This window comes from Loxodonta africana, chromosome 11, assembly GCF_030014295.1.
Source record: "Loxodonta africana isolate mLoxAfr1 chromosome 11, mLoxAfr1.hap2, whole genome shotgun sequence".
NCBI lineage: Eukaryota > Metazoa > Chordata > Mammalia > Proboscidea > Elephantidae > Loxodonta > Loxodonta africana.
The window spans coordinates 23,393,100-23,410,810 of record NC_087352.1 but is presented as its reverse complement, the minus strand read 5'-3'; the positions used below and the strand labels follow the sequence as shown (position 1 = coordinate 23,410,810).

The 17,711-nt window shown below is 42.3% G+C and overlaps 1 protein-coding gene across 18 annotated transcripts in view; it reads left to right on the top strand.

Annotated features, from left to right (window-relative positions):
* LOC111747598 (leukocyte-associated immunoglobulin-like receptor 1) overlaps positions 1 to 17,711 on the top strand; it is an 80,624-nt gene that overhangs the window by 47,436 nt on the left and 15,477 nt on the right. For 2 of the 18 annotated variants that reach the window (XR_010323277.1, XR_010323275.1), the window contains one exon: positions 7 to 109. Coding sequence is in view for 11 of the 18 variants with exons in the window: in XM_064293359.1 (XP_064149429.1) it covers positions 7 to 281 (275 nt within the window). In the remaining 7 variants the exon portion in view is untranslated. The other 16 variants (XM_064293361.1, XM_064293356.1, XM_064293367.1 and 13 more) reach the window with 14 other exon arrangements.

Here is a 17,711-nt window from a genome sequence, read left to right as displayed (position 1 = left end):
CTCTAGGGGTCCTCCCTTATTTTCTTTCCCTCTCAGTCCATCTGGGCCCCACTGTGGCCTCAGGAGAGAACGTGACCCTGAGATGTCATTCATGGCACCCAATGGAAACCTTCCTTCTGTCCAAGAAGATGGCAGCTGATCCCTCTAAGCTGAAATCTAAGCACCAAGTTGGGGACAAGGAGGCCAGTTTCACCATGAACCCTGTTATGTCAGCCCGTGGGGGAGCCTACAGGTGTATGATTCACCCAGTATCTACCCCTTCCTGTTGTCTCACCCAGTGACCCCTTGGAGCTTGTGGTCTCAGGTGAGGAGCCAAAGCCCCTGTCCTCCCTTTGTCCTGATGGTCAGTTCAGGTCCCCAACCCTAGGGAATATCTAGGCTATGATGGAAATGAGATGAGCAGAGAGGGATGTTCCCCAAGAGAAGATACAGCCTATGAGAGGGTGAACATAGACCAGGACCTTCCACCCTGTGACATCCCACTCCTGAAGTCTCAGACACAGCTATAGAAGAGAGAAAGATGGAATAAGATGTGGGTGAACATAAGAGGAAACGTGTGACTGAAATAGAGAAGAGAGAGGCTACCACACCCACTCACCTCCTTATGTCTCATCTCAGAATCAGAGCCTCTGAGTGTCTCAGCCCTGCATCACCAGGTCCTGATACCATGAGGGATCAGTAACACAGTCAAATACAGGCTGAGAGAAGCTTCTAAACTCATCTCAATCCTGTTCCAAATACTCAGGGAAAGAGTCTGTTCCTAAGAGGAGCAGGGATGCGGGTGGGCATTAGGTTCAGGGCCATGTGGCTTCCAGGAACTCTGAGGACAAGGCAGTTGTTACCTCTGTGGTTGTCAGAGGATAGGGGGAGTCAGAGTCTGAACTGGAAGGAGGAAACGGGTTGATGGGGTGGAGAAGAGCAGTGGTGTATACTTCCGCTCCTGTGCCAGGCCCAAGAAGAAACAGCAAGGGAGTTTAGTCTTTTCTTCTTCTTACATCAGTTTCCAGAAGTCTTACAAAAATGAGATCGAGAGAAAGCCAGCCTCCCTTCTCTGTCCTGTCATACCTGGCCTGGCTCCAATGCACTAAACCCCTGAATCTCTGCTCACTCTTCTCTTCTTCCATCTCCTTACATTCCACGGTCATGGATTCCTTTTTATTGAAGAATAGGCTGAGACCTTTCCTGGGGATCTGCTCTTCTTACATCCTGTGATGCTACTTGTCCAGGCCTTCACATGGCTCCTGCTCTGGCTTCCTCTCCTGTCTCTGAGATCAGCGAAAATGTCATCTCCAAGTTAGACCTTCACTGACGACACTGCTCAGAACAGACCTGACTCCATCTTACCTACTTTATTTCTTGTAATTAACAGAACCTATACTCTTTCTGGAAATGCTACTGACATAGTGGTTAAGAGCTACAGCTGCTAACCAAAAGGTCAAAAGTTAAAATCCACCAGGCGCTCCTTGGAAATCATATGGAGCAGTTTTACTCTGTTCTATAGGGTCGCTATGAGTGGGAATTGACTTGAAGGCAATGGGTTTGGTTTTTTGGTTTTTATACTCTTTCTGTTTGTGTGTCTACATATACATATCTATGTATTTACATACATACAGTTAAAATAGCCACTGTACTATATTTATAAATTTGAGACTATTTATCTATACAGCCAATATTTTTCATGTGGTATATGTTTACAAGTGTGTTATAGGTCTTTCCAACTAGATTCGAATCTGAGAAAGCAGAAATATTGTCTTTATGACCCACTGAATTAACACCACTGTTTAGAAGTATGTGTTTGTGTGTGCGTGTATGTATATATGTACATATATATACATACACTAAGGAGCCCTGGTGACTCAGTTGTTAAGTGCTAGGCTGCTAACCAAAAGGTCAGCAGCTCAAACCCACCATTTGCTCCAGGTGTGGCAGTCTGCTTCCATAAAGATAACAGACTTGGAAACCCTATGGAGCAGCTCTACCCTATCCTATAGGGTTGCTGTGAAATGGAATCTATTCGACTCATCACGGTATTGCTGACTATATGAACAAAAAACTAATGAAAGAAAGTGGATGATTAAAAGTCCGATAAAGACTAAAATACAAACAGAAGAAGAAGAGGAACTGGCAGAGGATGAGTGAAGGGGACACAGCCCCAGACTTCCATTCCTTTGTGACCCTGACATTTAGGAGTACCTGACAACCCAACCCCTCATCCATGGATCCTGGGTCACCATCTGTTGAATAAGTAGAAACTCATCATCAGGGGATTAAGCTTATGTAGTCCTGTGCTACAGGTTGAACTGAGAGCATACATGAGCTCAATCATTTCTAAACTAGGAGATCATTTTTCTTGTCACACCTGAGCTTTTGAGGCACAGCCTAACTCTGTTCTGCTGTGACTCAGAAACCAGGTCTCAATTCAAAGAAGACAGGAAGCCAGGAAAAATCAAAAGAGGAAGCCATAGGGAACCTGACCACAGCAGGACTTCGAAGGGCTCATTAAGGAACCACATAAAAATCATGACATGAGAAGGGAGAGTATATAGGAACACAGAATCCAGAGGAAAGGCCAAGTCTGAGTCTCAACTCCTGACCAACCTCCTCTATTTTTGTTTGATAGAAGCAGCTGATACCATCAGTACATCACTAGACAGGTCAGACTCGAAGAGTGGTGAGTAAGGAGAAACTCTCGGTTATGGGCCTGGGAACAAACAAGGAACATGGCCTGTCAAGGTGAGGTGGGTGTCCTGGATGGACATCCAGGACTCCTAGGGCGATTTGGCCTACTATGCCTTCTGTGACCTCTTTGTCCACATTTCCTAGCTTCAAACTCCCAAGATTACCCAGTGGAGAATCTCATATGGATTGCCATGGCTGGCTTGATCCTGGTGGTCCTTGGAGTTCTGCTATCTCAGGCATGAAAGGGCCAAAGAAGGCCCAAGATGCAGCCAGGAGGTAAACATAAGAGAGAAAAAAGTCACCAGAGTGGCAGACTCTTGGGAAAATTGATATGCCAGGACTTTCCAGAAGAAAACCTGGATCAATTTCTGTGTGAACTCTATGCTGAGAATCTCAAGACAGAATAAACATCGTACAGGTTCAGGGACAATGTCCGGGGTGTTCCTGTACAGGACTCTGCCAACATTAAACTGTGGTTTTTCTGTCCCTACTGTTGTTGACTTTCCTTGACTGGCTTTCCTTCTTTTCCCGTTCCTATAACATAAAGGTATATCCCAAAAGGCAGATTTGGATCCACACTTCTATATATCCTATGCTCTGGTCCACTTTAATGTAATACATTTCTCTTTATTTCTAATTACCAGATTCTCCAATGCGTGCTGAGTCTCCAACTCTTTAGCTCAGAGTAAGGAACCTGTTTTAAAAAAACAAAATAAATGGGTAAAAGCCAGACTCTAGCCTGGAAAAGATAAACCCAAGGCAGTGCCCTAACACCTTGGCTTGAACCCACAAGCCCTTTACACTTCATCAGATGCTATCTGAAGTAGTTCCCCAGAAATTAAAAAATATATATATATACTAGTGTTTGAAGTGACAGCCCAGTGGTGTGCTGGTAAAGCTGATCTCTGGAAAAAATAAAAACTCAGATTTGTGATATTTTTGTGGCAATTGCCAATTTCTGTGCTGATTGTACTCTCTGTCCAACTTCAAGTTTGCAGTGTGATTTCCTGGAATGCAGAGTTGGGAATGAAGCACAGAATTGTCTTTCTTAGGCAAGTATAAGCCAACTGGAGCACAACACTCTGACAGTCCATATGTTATCTATGTCCTTTGCTATTTTAACGGTAATAGCAATTTCTACCTCAATATTATGGCACGGTTTCAATGAAATTATAATACCAAATTCTTCACACATCTACATGACAAGCAAAAGAAAAAAATGACAATATCAATTGTGGGGGAGAATATTGAACACAGATAATTCCAATGAATTACAATTCCTTCAACTAATTTGGGAAGTAGGTTCTAATTACCAATTAAATAGCGGAAACAGAGAGGTACGACCATTGAATATGTTCCTAGAGAAAAATGTGTACACAGCACAAGGATGTATTCATAAGAACATTGACAGGAGTGTCACTCATAAATACATCCAACTCTGATTTCTAAAACGTTAATTGCATCCCGTATATGCAGCATTGTTATGCAATACACGCTGTGGACATAATTCCACCTCAGCTGTCTCCTTGCTTCTGACTTCCTGCAGATGTCTCTGAGTTAAGGAAAGAGTAGGAGGGAAGACTTGTGAGGGAAAAGAGACGGGAAGGTAAGAGAGGAGTCCTGACTTTTCTCCCCACTCTGGTTGTGTCCATGAAGAAAAAAGTCTGAGGAGGACAGGCAGATAGATCACCAGGAGAGCTCTCTTTTGTCCACCATGCCCCACACTTAACACCTCTACTTGGCTTACAATTCTTGGCCTCTCCATTCATGCCTGTGGCTGAGGATTGCAGGGAGTGATTCACGCCCAGTTGAACTCCAGGACCCTTACGAAAGGATCACTGTACGAGCCTCCCCACAGCCCACATAGATCTCAACTGAGTTCAATGAATAGACAGCCCCATCTGTACACTAAGGCCAGAGCTGTCACCACCCTTGCCCTTTAAAGTTACAGGAGGTTCCCTGGGACCAAGCTCCACTCTGGTCTTATGGGTATTCCTAATCAGGAAACATTCCTGCAAACCACAGTTAAAGTCTCTAGACCCTACATAAAAGCACAGCTGATGAAAGGTTCAGATTTTAATGCTCACACAACATGGATGAATCACAACCACTCTATGCAAATGAAAGAAGCAAGACCCAGGAAAGCAACACTTTATGATCCCATTTTTATGCAATTCTGAGACAAGAAAAACTAATCTACCCTGATAAAAATCGTACCTGTGGTTGCATCTAGAGGAAAGTATTGTTTTGTTCACAGGAACTGGATTCATTACGAGGCCATGGAGATATGGGACAGTTAGGAGTGATATCAGACTTGAAACAACAGACAAGAATAAATCCTCATTTTCATCTTCTCTTCTTGCAGGCCAGAGTCAAGAGATAATTTAATTTTTAAAATGCCACCCCTTTAATTCTAAGATGTCTTCTTTTCCAGAGCATTACATTTGGACAGTCTGTCTAAATCCACTAGATCCAAGGTCACATCAGAGGAGGACATGACCCTTCCCATATGCAGAACTTGGGAACAGCTTTGCCTCAACCGAAAAAGGAGGCTTTGCAATCACAGTCCCAGGTTGTGCATCCTCAGCCCTACTTAACCTGGACAGACACTTTGTCATACTGTATTTTTAACAATGAATCCCCCAGATATGATGAGCATCCAAATATCATGGGACTTGGTGACAGGAATTTAGGAGCCCCTAGAGTGAATAATTTGTCTCTCCTCGGATACGGGGTATCTTGTTCCCTTTTACTGGGAAGACCCAAAAATATACAGGAGAAGCAAGAAAAGGAGAGGGGAAACATTGAACCAGGTCCTTAGAATGATGGTAATAGGAGATGCATCTCCTCTCCAGCTACCTCCCAGGGACTCTCCCTCTTGATGTGCAGATTGTATCTTCTTCAAGCAAGTGGATCAGAGAGAAAGCTCCTGATGAGCTGAGATGGGGGGAGTAGAGATGATCACAATTCCTCACTCATCACTAGGATCACAGAGGGCAACCGCCTCTTATGCATTGACTCAGATCTCACAGCTGGTGAGTAACGTGGCCTCTAAGTTCAGAGCAGGGACTACAGAGGGCTCCGAACCAAAGAACTCAGGTCAATGGAGACATTATGATTTAGTGCAGAAGAAAGGAGCTACGTTTATGGAAAATGTGGCCTCAGTGCTGGCTCACCACACCCCTGAGAGCAAGATGGTGTTGTTCTCCATTCCACAAAGAAAGGAAAGGGCAGGTGGCTCAGGGTGGAAATGGGACTTGTGAAGTTACCATCAGTGATAATCAGTAAGGATGTGCTGGGCTCAGGTCAGAAAATTTGGGAAGAAAGACATAGGGAAGAACAGGTGAGCAGCACCAGGAATCACTGAAGAATTCCTGGGGCAGGAGAGGAGCTCCTGCACATGAGAGAGTCCTGCTTTTCCTCCTCGCATTCTGCTAATTCCTTCATTAGTTTCCCTAACACCCCAAAATTGTAGATTGTATTAATTTATAAATTCTTTTTAATTCTGGGTAAAATTCTTTATCAGATACATGTTTTGCAAGTATTTTCTCCCATCTTCACGTTTGTCTTTTCATTTTCTAGAGAGTAAAAGTTTGTAATTTTGACAAAGTCAAAGTTATTCATTTTTTAGGGGTTGTGTTTTCAGTGTCATATCTAAGAAATCTTTTCCTAATCTAAGGTCAAGAAGATATTCTTCTATGAGCTTTATAGTTGTACTTTTACATTTGTATCTATAACTGATTTTGCTTTATTTTGTATATGGTGTGAGGTAGGGTCAATGTATCTTTTTTTCAAAGAATATTTATTTCAATATAATTCATTTAAAAAATGCCTAGTTCCCATTGAATTATTAGACACATGGAGGAAAAAAAATGAACATACATATGTGGTTCTACTTTAGGAACCTCTATTATAATCTACTGGCCTATCTGTCTATCATTACAAAAATATCACTTAGTTTTGGTTAGAGTAACTTTTTACAAAGTATTGAAATGAGGTACTGTGAATCCTTTAATGTTATCCTTTTTTTTTCCCCAAAATTACTTTTACTCTTAAATGTCCTTTGTACGGCCATATTAGTTTAAGCACCAACTCGATGCTTTCAATAAGAAACCAACTGGAATTTTCATTGGAATTTTATTGAATGCATAGATTAATTTGTAAAGAAACAGACCCCTCAACAAAATTACTTTTTCTAGCTCCTGAATATATTGTACCTTTCCATTTAAGTTTTCTTTAATCTCTGTCGGGAATATTTTCTAGTGTTCATATTTAAGTCTTGAGCATATTTCATTAAATTTATTCCTAAGTATTTCATGCTTTTTCTGCAAATACAAATGGTATATTTATTTCAACTTCCAGTTGTATGTTGTTACTGTATATGTTTCAATTGGTTTTTTACATATTAACCTTGTATCCTATAAACTTGATATATTCACTTATTGTAATAGTTTGATTATAGATTCCTTATGACTTTCTATGCAGATGATACTGTAATTGGAGAAGAAATCTGTTTTGTTTATTCTTTATCAGGGTTTATGCCCCCCATGCATCTGTCAGTTTGTCTTACTGTGGGGGCTGTGTGTTGCTGTGATGCTAGAAGCTATGCCATGGTATTCAAATACCAGCAGGGTCACCCATGGTGGACAGGTTTCAGCAGAATTTCCAGACTGAGACAGACAAGGAAGAAGGACCCGGCAGTCTACTTCTAAAAAGAATTAACCAGTGAAAACCTTGTGAATAGCAATGGAACATTGTCTGATATAGTGCCAGAAGACGAGTCCTTCAGGATGTGATACACTCAGAAGATGGCTGGGGAAGAACTGCCTCCAAGTAAAGTCAACCTTAATGACATGGATGGAGTCAAGCTTTCAGAACCTTCATTTGCTGATGTAGCATAACCCAAAATGAGAAGAAACAGCTGCAAACATCCATTAATAATTGGAACATGAACGTATGAAGTATGAATCTAGGAAAATTGGAAATCCTCAAAAAATGAAATGGAATGCATAAACATTGATATCCTAGGAATTAGTGAACTGAAATGGACTGGTATTGGCCATTTTGAATCATACAATCATATGGTCAGCTATGCTGGGAATGACAACTTGAAGAGGAGTGGCATTGCACTCATCCTCAAAAAGAACATTTCAAGATCTATCCTGAGGTACAACCCTGTCAGTGATTGGATAATATCCATATGCCTATAAGGAAGACCAGTTAATATGACTATTATTGAAATTTATGCACCAACCACTAAGGCCAAAAATGAAGAAATTGAAGATTTTTACCAACTTCTGCAGTCTAAAATTGATCAAGCATGCAATCAGGATGCATCAATAATTACTGGCGATTGAAACTCAAAAGCTGGAAACAAAGAAGAAGAATTGGTAGCTGGAAAATAAGGCTTTGGTGATAGAAATGATGCCAGAGGCAGCATGATAGAATTTTGTAAGACAAACAACTTCTTCATTGCAAATACCTTTTTTCACCAATGTAAAAGCCAGCGCTACATGTGGACCTTGCCAGATGGAATGCACAGGAATCAAATCACTACATCTGTGAAAAGAGACAATGGAAAAGCTCAATATCATCAGTCAGAACAAGCCCAGGGCCCGACTGTGCAACGGACCATCTATTGTTCATATGCAAGTTCAAGTTGAAGCTGAAGAAAATTAGAACAAGTCCACAAGAGCCAAAGTACAACCTTGAGAATATCCCACCTTAATTTAGAGACCATCACAAGAATAGATTTGCTTTGAACATTAATGACAGAAGACCAGATGAGTTGTGGAACAACATCAAAGACATCATACATAAAGAAAGCAAGAAGTCATTAAAAAGAAAAAAAAAATGAATGTCAGAAGAGACTCTGACACTTGTTCTTGAATGTCTAGTAGCTAAAACAAAGGGAAGAAATGATGACGTAAAGGAACAGAAGATTTCAAAGGTCCGCTCAAGAAGACAAAGTAAAGTATTATAATGAAATGTGGGAAGACCTGGAGTTAGAAAACCAAACACCCTTGGCATTTCTCAAACTGAAAGAACTGAAGAAAAAATTCAAGCCTCGAGCTGAAATATTGAAGGACTTTACAGAGAAAATATTAAACAATGCAGGAAGCAACAAAAGAAGATGGAAGGAATACACAGAGTCACTATGCCAAAATGAACTGGTTGACATTCAACCACTTCAGTAGGTGGGATATGATCAGCAACCCATGATGAAGGAAGAAGTCTAAGCTGAACTGAAGGTATTGGTGAAAAACGAGATTCCAGGAATTGATGGAATATCAATTGAGATATTTCGACAAACGGATGCAGCGCTGAAAGTATTCACTCATCTTTGCCAAGAAATTTGGAAGACAGCTACCTGGCCAACCAACTGGAAGAGATCCATATTTATGCCTAACCCAAAGAAAGGTGATCCAGCTGAATGCAGATATTATCAAACAATATCATTAATATTATACACAAGTAAAATTTTGCTGAAAATGCAGCTGCAGCAGTACATCGACAGGGAACCGCCAAAAATTCAAGCTGGATTCAGAAGACGACCTGGAACCAGGGATATAATTGCTGATGTCAGATGGATCCTGGTTGAAAGCAGAGAATACCAGAAAGATGTTTGCCTATGTTTTATTGACTGTGCAAAAGCTTTCAACTGTGTGGATCATAATGAAGTATGGATAACCTTGCAAAGAATGGGAATTCCACAACGCTTAATTGTGCTCATGAGGAACCTGTACATAGACCAAGTTGTTCTGTCATTCAAACAGAACAAGAGGATACTGCATGGTTCAAAGTCATTAAAGGGGTGTGTCAGGGCTGTTTCCTTTCACCATAGCTAGTCAGTCTGTATTCTGATCAAATAATCTGAGAAGCTGGACTATATGAGGAAGAACAGGTCATCAGGACTGGAAGAAGACTGATTAACAACCTTCATTATGCAGATGACACAACCTTGTTTGCTGAAAGTGAAGAGGACTTGAAGCACTTGCTGATAAAGATCAAATACCACAGCCTTCAGTATGGGTTACTTGTCAATATAAAGAAAACAAAAATCCTCCCAACTGGACTGACAAGCAACATCATGATAAATGGAGAAAAGATTGAAGTTGGCAAGGATTTCATTTTACTTGGATCCACAATCAACATCCATGGAAGCAGCAGTCAAGAAATCAAAAGACCCATTGCACTGGGCAAATCTGCTACAAAAGGCCTCTTTGACGTGTTGAAAAGCAAAGATGTCACCTTGAAGACTAAGATGGGTGTCATGGATTGAATTGTGTCCCCCCAAAATATGTGTCAACCTGGCTAGGTCATGATTCCCTTGTATGATTGTCTACCATTTTATCTTCTGATGTGATTTCCCTATATGTTGTAAATCCTATCACTATGATATAATAAGATGGATTATCAGCAATTATACTGATGAGGTATACAAGATTAGGCACTGTCTTAAGACAACCTCTTGAGATATAAAAGAGAATGAGCAGAGAGACATGGGGAACTCATACCACCAAGAAAGCAGAGCCAGGAGTAGAGCGCCTCCTTTGGACCTGAGGTTCCTGCACTGAGATGTTCCCAGACCAAGAGAAGACTGCTGACAAGGACCTTCCTCCAGAGCCGACAGAGACAGAAGCCCTCCCCTGGAGCCAGTGCCCTGAACCTGGACTTCTAGCCTACTGGACTATGAGAAAATAATCTTCTCTTTGTTAAACCCATCCACTTGTGGTATTTCTGTTATAGCAGGACTAGATGACTAAGACAGGGCACCTGACCATGGTGTTTTCAATCGTCTCATATGCATGGGAAAACTGGACAATGAATAAGGAAGACCAAAGAATTTACACTTTTGAATTGTGGTGTTGGTTAAGAATATTGAATATACCATGGACTGCCAAAAGAATGAACAAATCTGCCCTGGAAGAAGTACAACCAGAATGCTCCTTAGAAGCAAGGATGCCCAGACTAAGTCTCACATACTTTGGACATGTTACCAGGAGGGATCATTCCCTGGAGAAAGACGGCACGCTTGGTAAAGTACAGGGTCATTGAAAAAGAGGAAGACCTCAAGGAGGTGGATTGACACAGTGGCTGCAACAGTGGCCTCAACAGTGGCCTCAAGCATAACAATAATTGTGAGGATGGTGCAGAGCTGGGCAGTGTTTTGTTCTGTTGTACATTAAAAAAAAAAAAAAAATTTTTTTTTTTTTTGTACATAGGGTCACTATAAGTCAAAACCGACTGGATGGCACCTAACAACAAACAGCCTTTATGTGTTTTGCATCTTTTCATAGCCATATTGCACAGGCAATAACATCTAGTATAATGTTAAATGATTGAACCTTAATAAAAATTTGGCTCAGTAGCAAATTCTAAACTCATAATTAACTTCTTGAAAATATTTTTCCAATATCTTCTGGGACCATTTTTTGCTTTGAGAAAATCCAGTCCCAACAAGTTTCTCAGTCTACTGAGGGTAAATTGCCTTTTCTCTACAAAGTAACTTTGGGATTATTCTTAAAGCTTCACCTTGATTTTCCTCACTTTATCATCAAGGATGTGGATATAGTTTTCATCTCTAAATTTATACATCTTAGGACATAGCTGGTCTTTCTTTATCTCTATAAAATGTTTGACCATGTATCTCCTGGTCTTTTGCCAGACATTAATCTCATTCTTTCCTTCTGACACTCACAAGAGATACACATTGGTCCTTCTCAGCTCATAACCCATGTATCTTAATTTTCTATTTATCTTAATATTGTAAGCTCAGCGCTGCCCATGGTCTGCATGAGTGAGGAGCATTCGGAATGAGGTGTTACACCTTCCCACTTCATCTAGGCCCCTGACCCCTCCCTGCCCTATGAGAACCCTGAGCTTCCACTCCTGCTCCACACAGAGGTAGAAACCTCTGCCCTAATGACCACCTTCTGTTCCCAGTTAACACTGACCGCTCGGTTTTGTCTGTGTTCTTTGATATGCCTCTCTTTCCATTTTGGGAAATTTCATTTCTCTTTTTCTATATACGACTGTGATATTCTGCATATTTCAGTATTACACACAGCATTTCTTGATGTTCAGAGAAGCCAGGGTCTCTGGAGTAGGCACTGCGATTCTCCACTTTGACTGTGGAGACCAACACCAGGATCCTCTCTCAAATGCATTGATCTAGTCAAGAAATTAACAAGGATTGAGCCCCTCCATGTCCAGGCATCACTGGCCCCCACAACCACTCTGAGGAGTGAGGTTCATTACAATATGGTCCAGTAAGGAAAATGAGGCTAAGAGCAGAAATATTACTACTCAGTATCACATAGGAAGTGCATGGCAGACCAGGAATTAAATAAAAATCAAATTTGCCCTCAAAAAAACTCACTGCCTGTAAATCTTGAAGACAGAGCTGCAATATGAGAAAGGGAGCGCTGCCTGAGGACACAAGCAGCACTGAAGAGAAGAAATGACTAAGAAGTTTGTTTTCAGGGAGATGGAGGGAAAGATTCTATTTCTAAGAAAAATGGAAAGTTTCGAAGAGGACTTTTATTAGGAAAAAAAAAATTCACAGTCGGGGATAGAAAGGTTATGTTTTCTCCCACATTTCCCTGTACTTTCCCTTTTACCCACAGCCACAGTGTAACTAGAGTTTAACTGAATTGTTGTGAAGGTTTGCCTCTGTGGATCTGAGCTCTGCAGGGCAGAGTATGAATCTGTGTCTTCCTGCAGCAACTCCAGGGACTGGCTTGACAACTGGCAACAGTAAGGGCCCAGTAATGACACGTTGACATATGCGCTGAAGGAGTGAAGGAGATCCCCACTGGGGGAGGCTCTGAGAAGGGAGATGACATCTCCTTGGTCACACTCAGTCTGGGAGGGGCCAAATCAGGATTGGCACTAGGGGCCGTTGGCTGCTATGTCTGGGACCTCTTGAGATGAGTGAAAATCAGGCCAAGAGTGGTTGGAGTCTGACGTCATTTCTGCCTGAAATGTCCCCAGAGCCGGGTGCCAACTCACACCCTAGCCCTGGGGAACTGAAAGCCAGGCCCCTGGGGAGGGACTATTCCTTTTCCTGTGTCAGGGGTCCCTGGAGGCCAAGAAGTGCCATCTAGATAGAGAAGCTGTGGGGTAGGACCCAGCCTCCAAGTACTCACACCATGTGTGTCTGTTAGTGCTGCTGAGAATCATGGTCTCATCTATCTGCATAAATATAGAGCAAGGAGGTACCAAGACCACCACCCTTATGGTCCTGCTCTGCCTCAGTGAGATTTCAAGAGGGAAAAGGGAAACACTAGTCCAGGAGGGGCCCCTGGACCACAGCTTCAGTAGGTCCAAAGGGAGGCAAAGTTCTGCTCAGGCTCAGGTGATGAATTTCTCACCCAGATCTCTCTTCTAGGGCTGAGTCTAGTCCAGAAGACCCAAGTGCAGCCAGATGAGTCCTTCCCCAGGTTTCCCAGGTCCCACCTCATCAGGCAGCACAAGGTGCAACCACCGGACAGCTGAGGATGGAATACAGTAGCTTTTGGCTAATTGATGGAGAAAGTCCCTAGGAGGATCTTGCATCTGAGAGCTGGGAAAACTGAGGGGTGGGGAATTTGGGGACTCCAGATGCCGATTTCCTTCCATGGACCCTCTCCAAACCTACCACCTGATCTGAGCCAGGCCCTGTGATCACCTGAGGGAGGCTAGTGACCACCTGGTGTCAGGGGTCCCTGGGAGCCAAGAAGTGCCATCTGGGTAGAGAGCAAAACCCCCAGTGCCCTGGGATACTCAGAACAAACCAGAGCCCAGGAACAAGGCCAAGTTCTCCATTTCACTCATGACAGACCCCTGTGCAGGGTGATATCACTGTTACTACCTGAACCACACTGGCTGGTCAGTGCGCAGTGACCCCGTGGAGCTGGAGGTGAAAACTGAGAAAACACTCAGGGACGCAGCCTTACTCTCTGCTCTTTAGGAAGGCAGTCTTCTCTCAGGGGTGCCTCCCCTCTGTCACAGCTCAACCCTAGGTGATATGGGAGAGGAGTGAGCCCCTATTTAACACATCTTCCTCCTTCTCTCCTAGGAGCCTACAGCAAACTCATCCTCTCAGCCCTACCAAGCCGTGTGGTGACCTTAGGAGGAAATGTGATCCTTCAATGTGGTTCATGGCAGAAACTTGATGGGTTTGTTCTAAGAAAGGAGAACACAAAGTCTTCTGGACTCTGGACTCACACCCACATTCCAGTGGGCATTCCCAGGCCCTCTTCCCTGTGGGCCTCTTGACCCCCAGCCACAGGTGGACATGCATATTCTGTGGATATTGCAAGACAACTTTCTATGTGTGGTCACGCCCATCGACACCCTAGAGCTCCTGGTCTCAGGTTGTTAGGTGCCATCGAGTCAGTTTTGACCCATAGCATCTTAGTGCAAAAGAATGAAACACTACCCAGTCCTGAGCCATCCCCATGATCATTGTTGTGCTTGACAGCCACTGTGTCAATCCATTTCCTTGAGGGTCTTCCTTTTTTTTCGATGACCCTGCACTTTACCAAGCATGATGTCCTTCTCCAGGGACTGATCCCTCCTGATAACATGTCCAAAGTATGTGGGACAAAGTCTCACCATCTTCGCTTCTAAGGATCATTCTGGCTGTACTTTCTCCAAAACAGATTTGTTCATTCTTTTGGCGGTTCATGGTATATTCACTATTCTTCACCAACACCATAATTCAAAGGCATCAATTCTTTGGTCTTCCTTATTCATTGTCCAGCTTTCACATGCATATGGGGTGATTGAAAACACCATGGCTTGGGTCAGACGGACCTTAGTCTTCTTTATAACACTCTGAAGAGGTCTTTTGCAGCAGATTTGCCTAATGCAATGCATCTTTTGATCTCTTGACTGCTGCTTCCATGACTGTTGATTGTGGATCCAAGTAAAATGAAATCCTTGCCAACTTCAAACTTTTCTCCATTTGTCATGATGTTGTTTATTGGTTCAGTTGTCAGAATTTTTGTTTTCTTTATGCTGAGTTGTAATCCATACTGAAGGTTGTGGTCTTTAATCTTAATCAGCAAGTGCTTCAAGTCCTCTTCACTTTCAGCAAGCAAGGTTGTGTCTCCTGAATAACAAAGGTTGTTAAAGAGTCTTCCTCCAATCCTGATGCCCTGTTCTACCTTATAAAGTCCAGCTTCTCAGATTATTTGCTCAGCATACAGATTAAATAAGTATGATGAAAGGATACAACCCTGATGCACACCTTTCCTGACTTTAAACCACACAGTACCCCCTTGTTCTGTTCAAACGACTGCCTCTTGGTCTATGTACAGGCTCCTTATGAGCACAAGTAAGTGTTCTGGAATTCATTCTTCACAATGTTACCCATAATTTGTTATGATCCACAAAGTCAAATGCCTTTGCGTAGTCAATAAAATACAGGGAAACATCTTTCTGGAGCTGGCCCCCTGAATTTGGACTTCTGACTTCCTAGACTGTGAGAGAATAAATTTCTGCTTGTTAATGTCTCCCACTTGTGTTATTTCTGTTTTAACAGCACCAGATAACTAAGGCAGAAATGATGGAAATGAGGAGAGCCCTGCAGGTGGTTCCTCCAAGAGGAGGAACTAGCCTGTGAGAGGGTAAACATAAACCAGGATGTTCCACTCATTCCTGAGGTCTCAAACAAGGCTAAATGTTGATACAGGGCTGGAATAAGATGTGAGTGAATCCAGGAGGAAACATATTTATACTGAAGTGGGAGAAGACAGAGGATCCCACAACCACTTCCCTCATGATGTCTTCATCTCAGAATCAGAAACTCTGGGTGTTCCAACCCTTTCCCGTATGATTCTGGCCCATGGCTGGTGAGTAACACAGTCAGTCCCAGGCCATGAGAAGTTTCTAAACTTGTCTCAGTTCAGATCCCAATACTCAGTGAAGAAGTCTATTCACAGAGGAGCAGGGAGGAGGGTGGACTTTAAGGTCAGAGCTGTGTAGCTCCTTGTCTGGGTCTTCACTTGGCTCCTGATCTGTCTCCCTATCCTTTCTGGAATCAACTTAAATGTCATCACCAAGTGAGACCTTCACTGATGACACTGTTCAAACAGACCTGCCTCCATCTTACTTTACATCATGTAGTTATCGTAACATATACTGCATAAATCCTCCCTTTCTTTTTAAATAAATATGTATGAAGTATGTATGTATCAGTTTTTAGAAATATTTACAGGATATACATAGTTGAGAATGTCCATGTAATATTTTTTATTAGGGTATGTGTTTACATGTGTGTTATTGGTCTTCTCAATTAAATTTAACTCCAACAAAGCAGAAATATGGTTTTTATGGCCCACTGACATAACACTATCATTTAGAAAAATATATATACATATGTCTTTGCATGTGTATGTATATATATATACATGTGCATGTGTGTGTCTGTGTGTGTATACATATATATGTATATAATCTCTCAAGGTAGGTATTCCTAATTATATGAATAATTAATAAAAGAAAAATAATACTAGGTGAAGATTGGAATGCAGACCAAGAGAGGGAGAGGGCTGTCCAAGGTGGATAGAAGGGGACTCAGCTGCATGCTTTCGCTCCTTTGTGCTCCTGACATCCAGGAGCACCTGACAATCCAACACTCATCCACAGATCCTGGGTTCTGAGCTGTTGAATAAGTGGAAATTCTCATTCTAAGGTTTCATGGATTGACTTGTGTCCCTTCAAAATATCTGTCAACTTGGTTAGGTCATGATTCCCAGTATTGTGTGGCTGTCCTCCATTTTATGATTGAAACTTTATGTTAAAGAGGATTAGGGTAGGATTATAACACCCTTACTAAGGTCATATCCCTGATCCAACGTAAAGGGAGTTTTCTTTGGGTGTGGCCCGCATCACCTTTTATCTTACAAGAGATAAAAGGAAAGGGAAGTGAGCAAAGAGTTGGGGAAAGCAGTGCTGGGAGCAGAGCTTGTCCTTTCGACCCTGAGTTCCTGCTTGGAGAAGCTCCTAGTTGAGGGGAAGATTGATGAGAAGCACCTTCCTCTGCAGCCAACGTAGAGAGAAAGCCTTCCCCTGTAGCTGACCCCTGAATTTGGACTTTTAGCCTACTTTACTGTGAGGAAATAAATTTATCTTGTTAAATCATCCACTTGTGGTATTTCTGTTATGGCAGCACTAGATGACTAAGAAACAGGGGACTAAGCTTATGGGATCCTGTGTTTCCAGACTGAAAAGACAGTGTGTGTTAGTTCAATTATTTCTAAATTGGGAAACCTTCTTTGTTGCCAAGCCTAAGCTCTTGGGGTACAGCCAACTTTGTTCTACTGTGACTCAGAAACTAGGTCTAAATTCAAAGAAGACAGGAATCCTAGAAGAATCAAATGAGAAGACCAGAAGAAACTCAGTTACAATTGAGGAAGGAAGAGTTCATTAAGAAAGCACGTAAAACTCACATCATCAGATGCAAGGAGATACAAGGACACAGAAACCAGGAGAAAGGCTGTGGTTGGGTTTCAGCTACTCACCCATCTCTTTTGTTTTCAGAAGCAGTGGATACCATCAGTTCATCAATATACAAGTCAGACTCCAAGAGTGGTGAGTAAGGATGTATTCTCAATTATGAGGCAGGGACACACAGGATACATGACCTGTTAAGGTGAGCTAATGCCATGGTTGGACATCCAGAACTCTTAGAGTGGTTCTGGCTTGCCATGCCCTCTCTAAGCTCTTTGTCCCCAGTCCATAGGTTCAAATTCTCAAGAATACACAGTGGGCAATTTCATCCAGATGGCCTTGGCTGGCTTGATCTTAGTGGTCCTCAGGGTACTGCTATATCAGGCAAGAAAAAGCCAGATAAGCCTTGGGAAAAAAAACTGATGTTGACAAGAGGCTCTGAAAGAAAGTCAAGGATATATAATTGTCTGCTTAATCTGGAGTGGGAGGAAACATTGTTCAGGTACAGGAACAATATCTGGGGTATTCCCTGTATTAGACTTTTCTGTTATTAAAGGTGGCACTTGCCTTCCCTATCATTGTTGACTTTA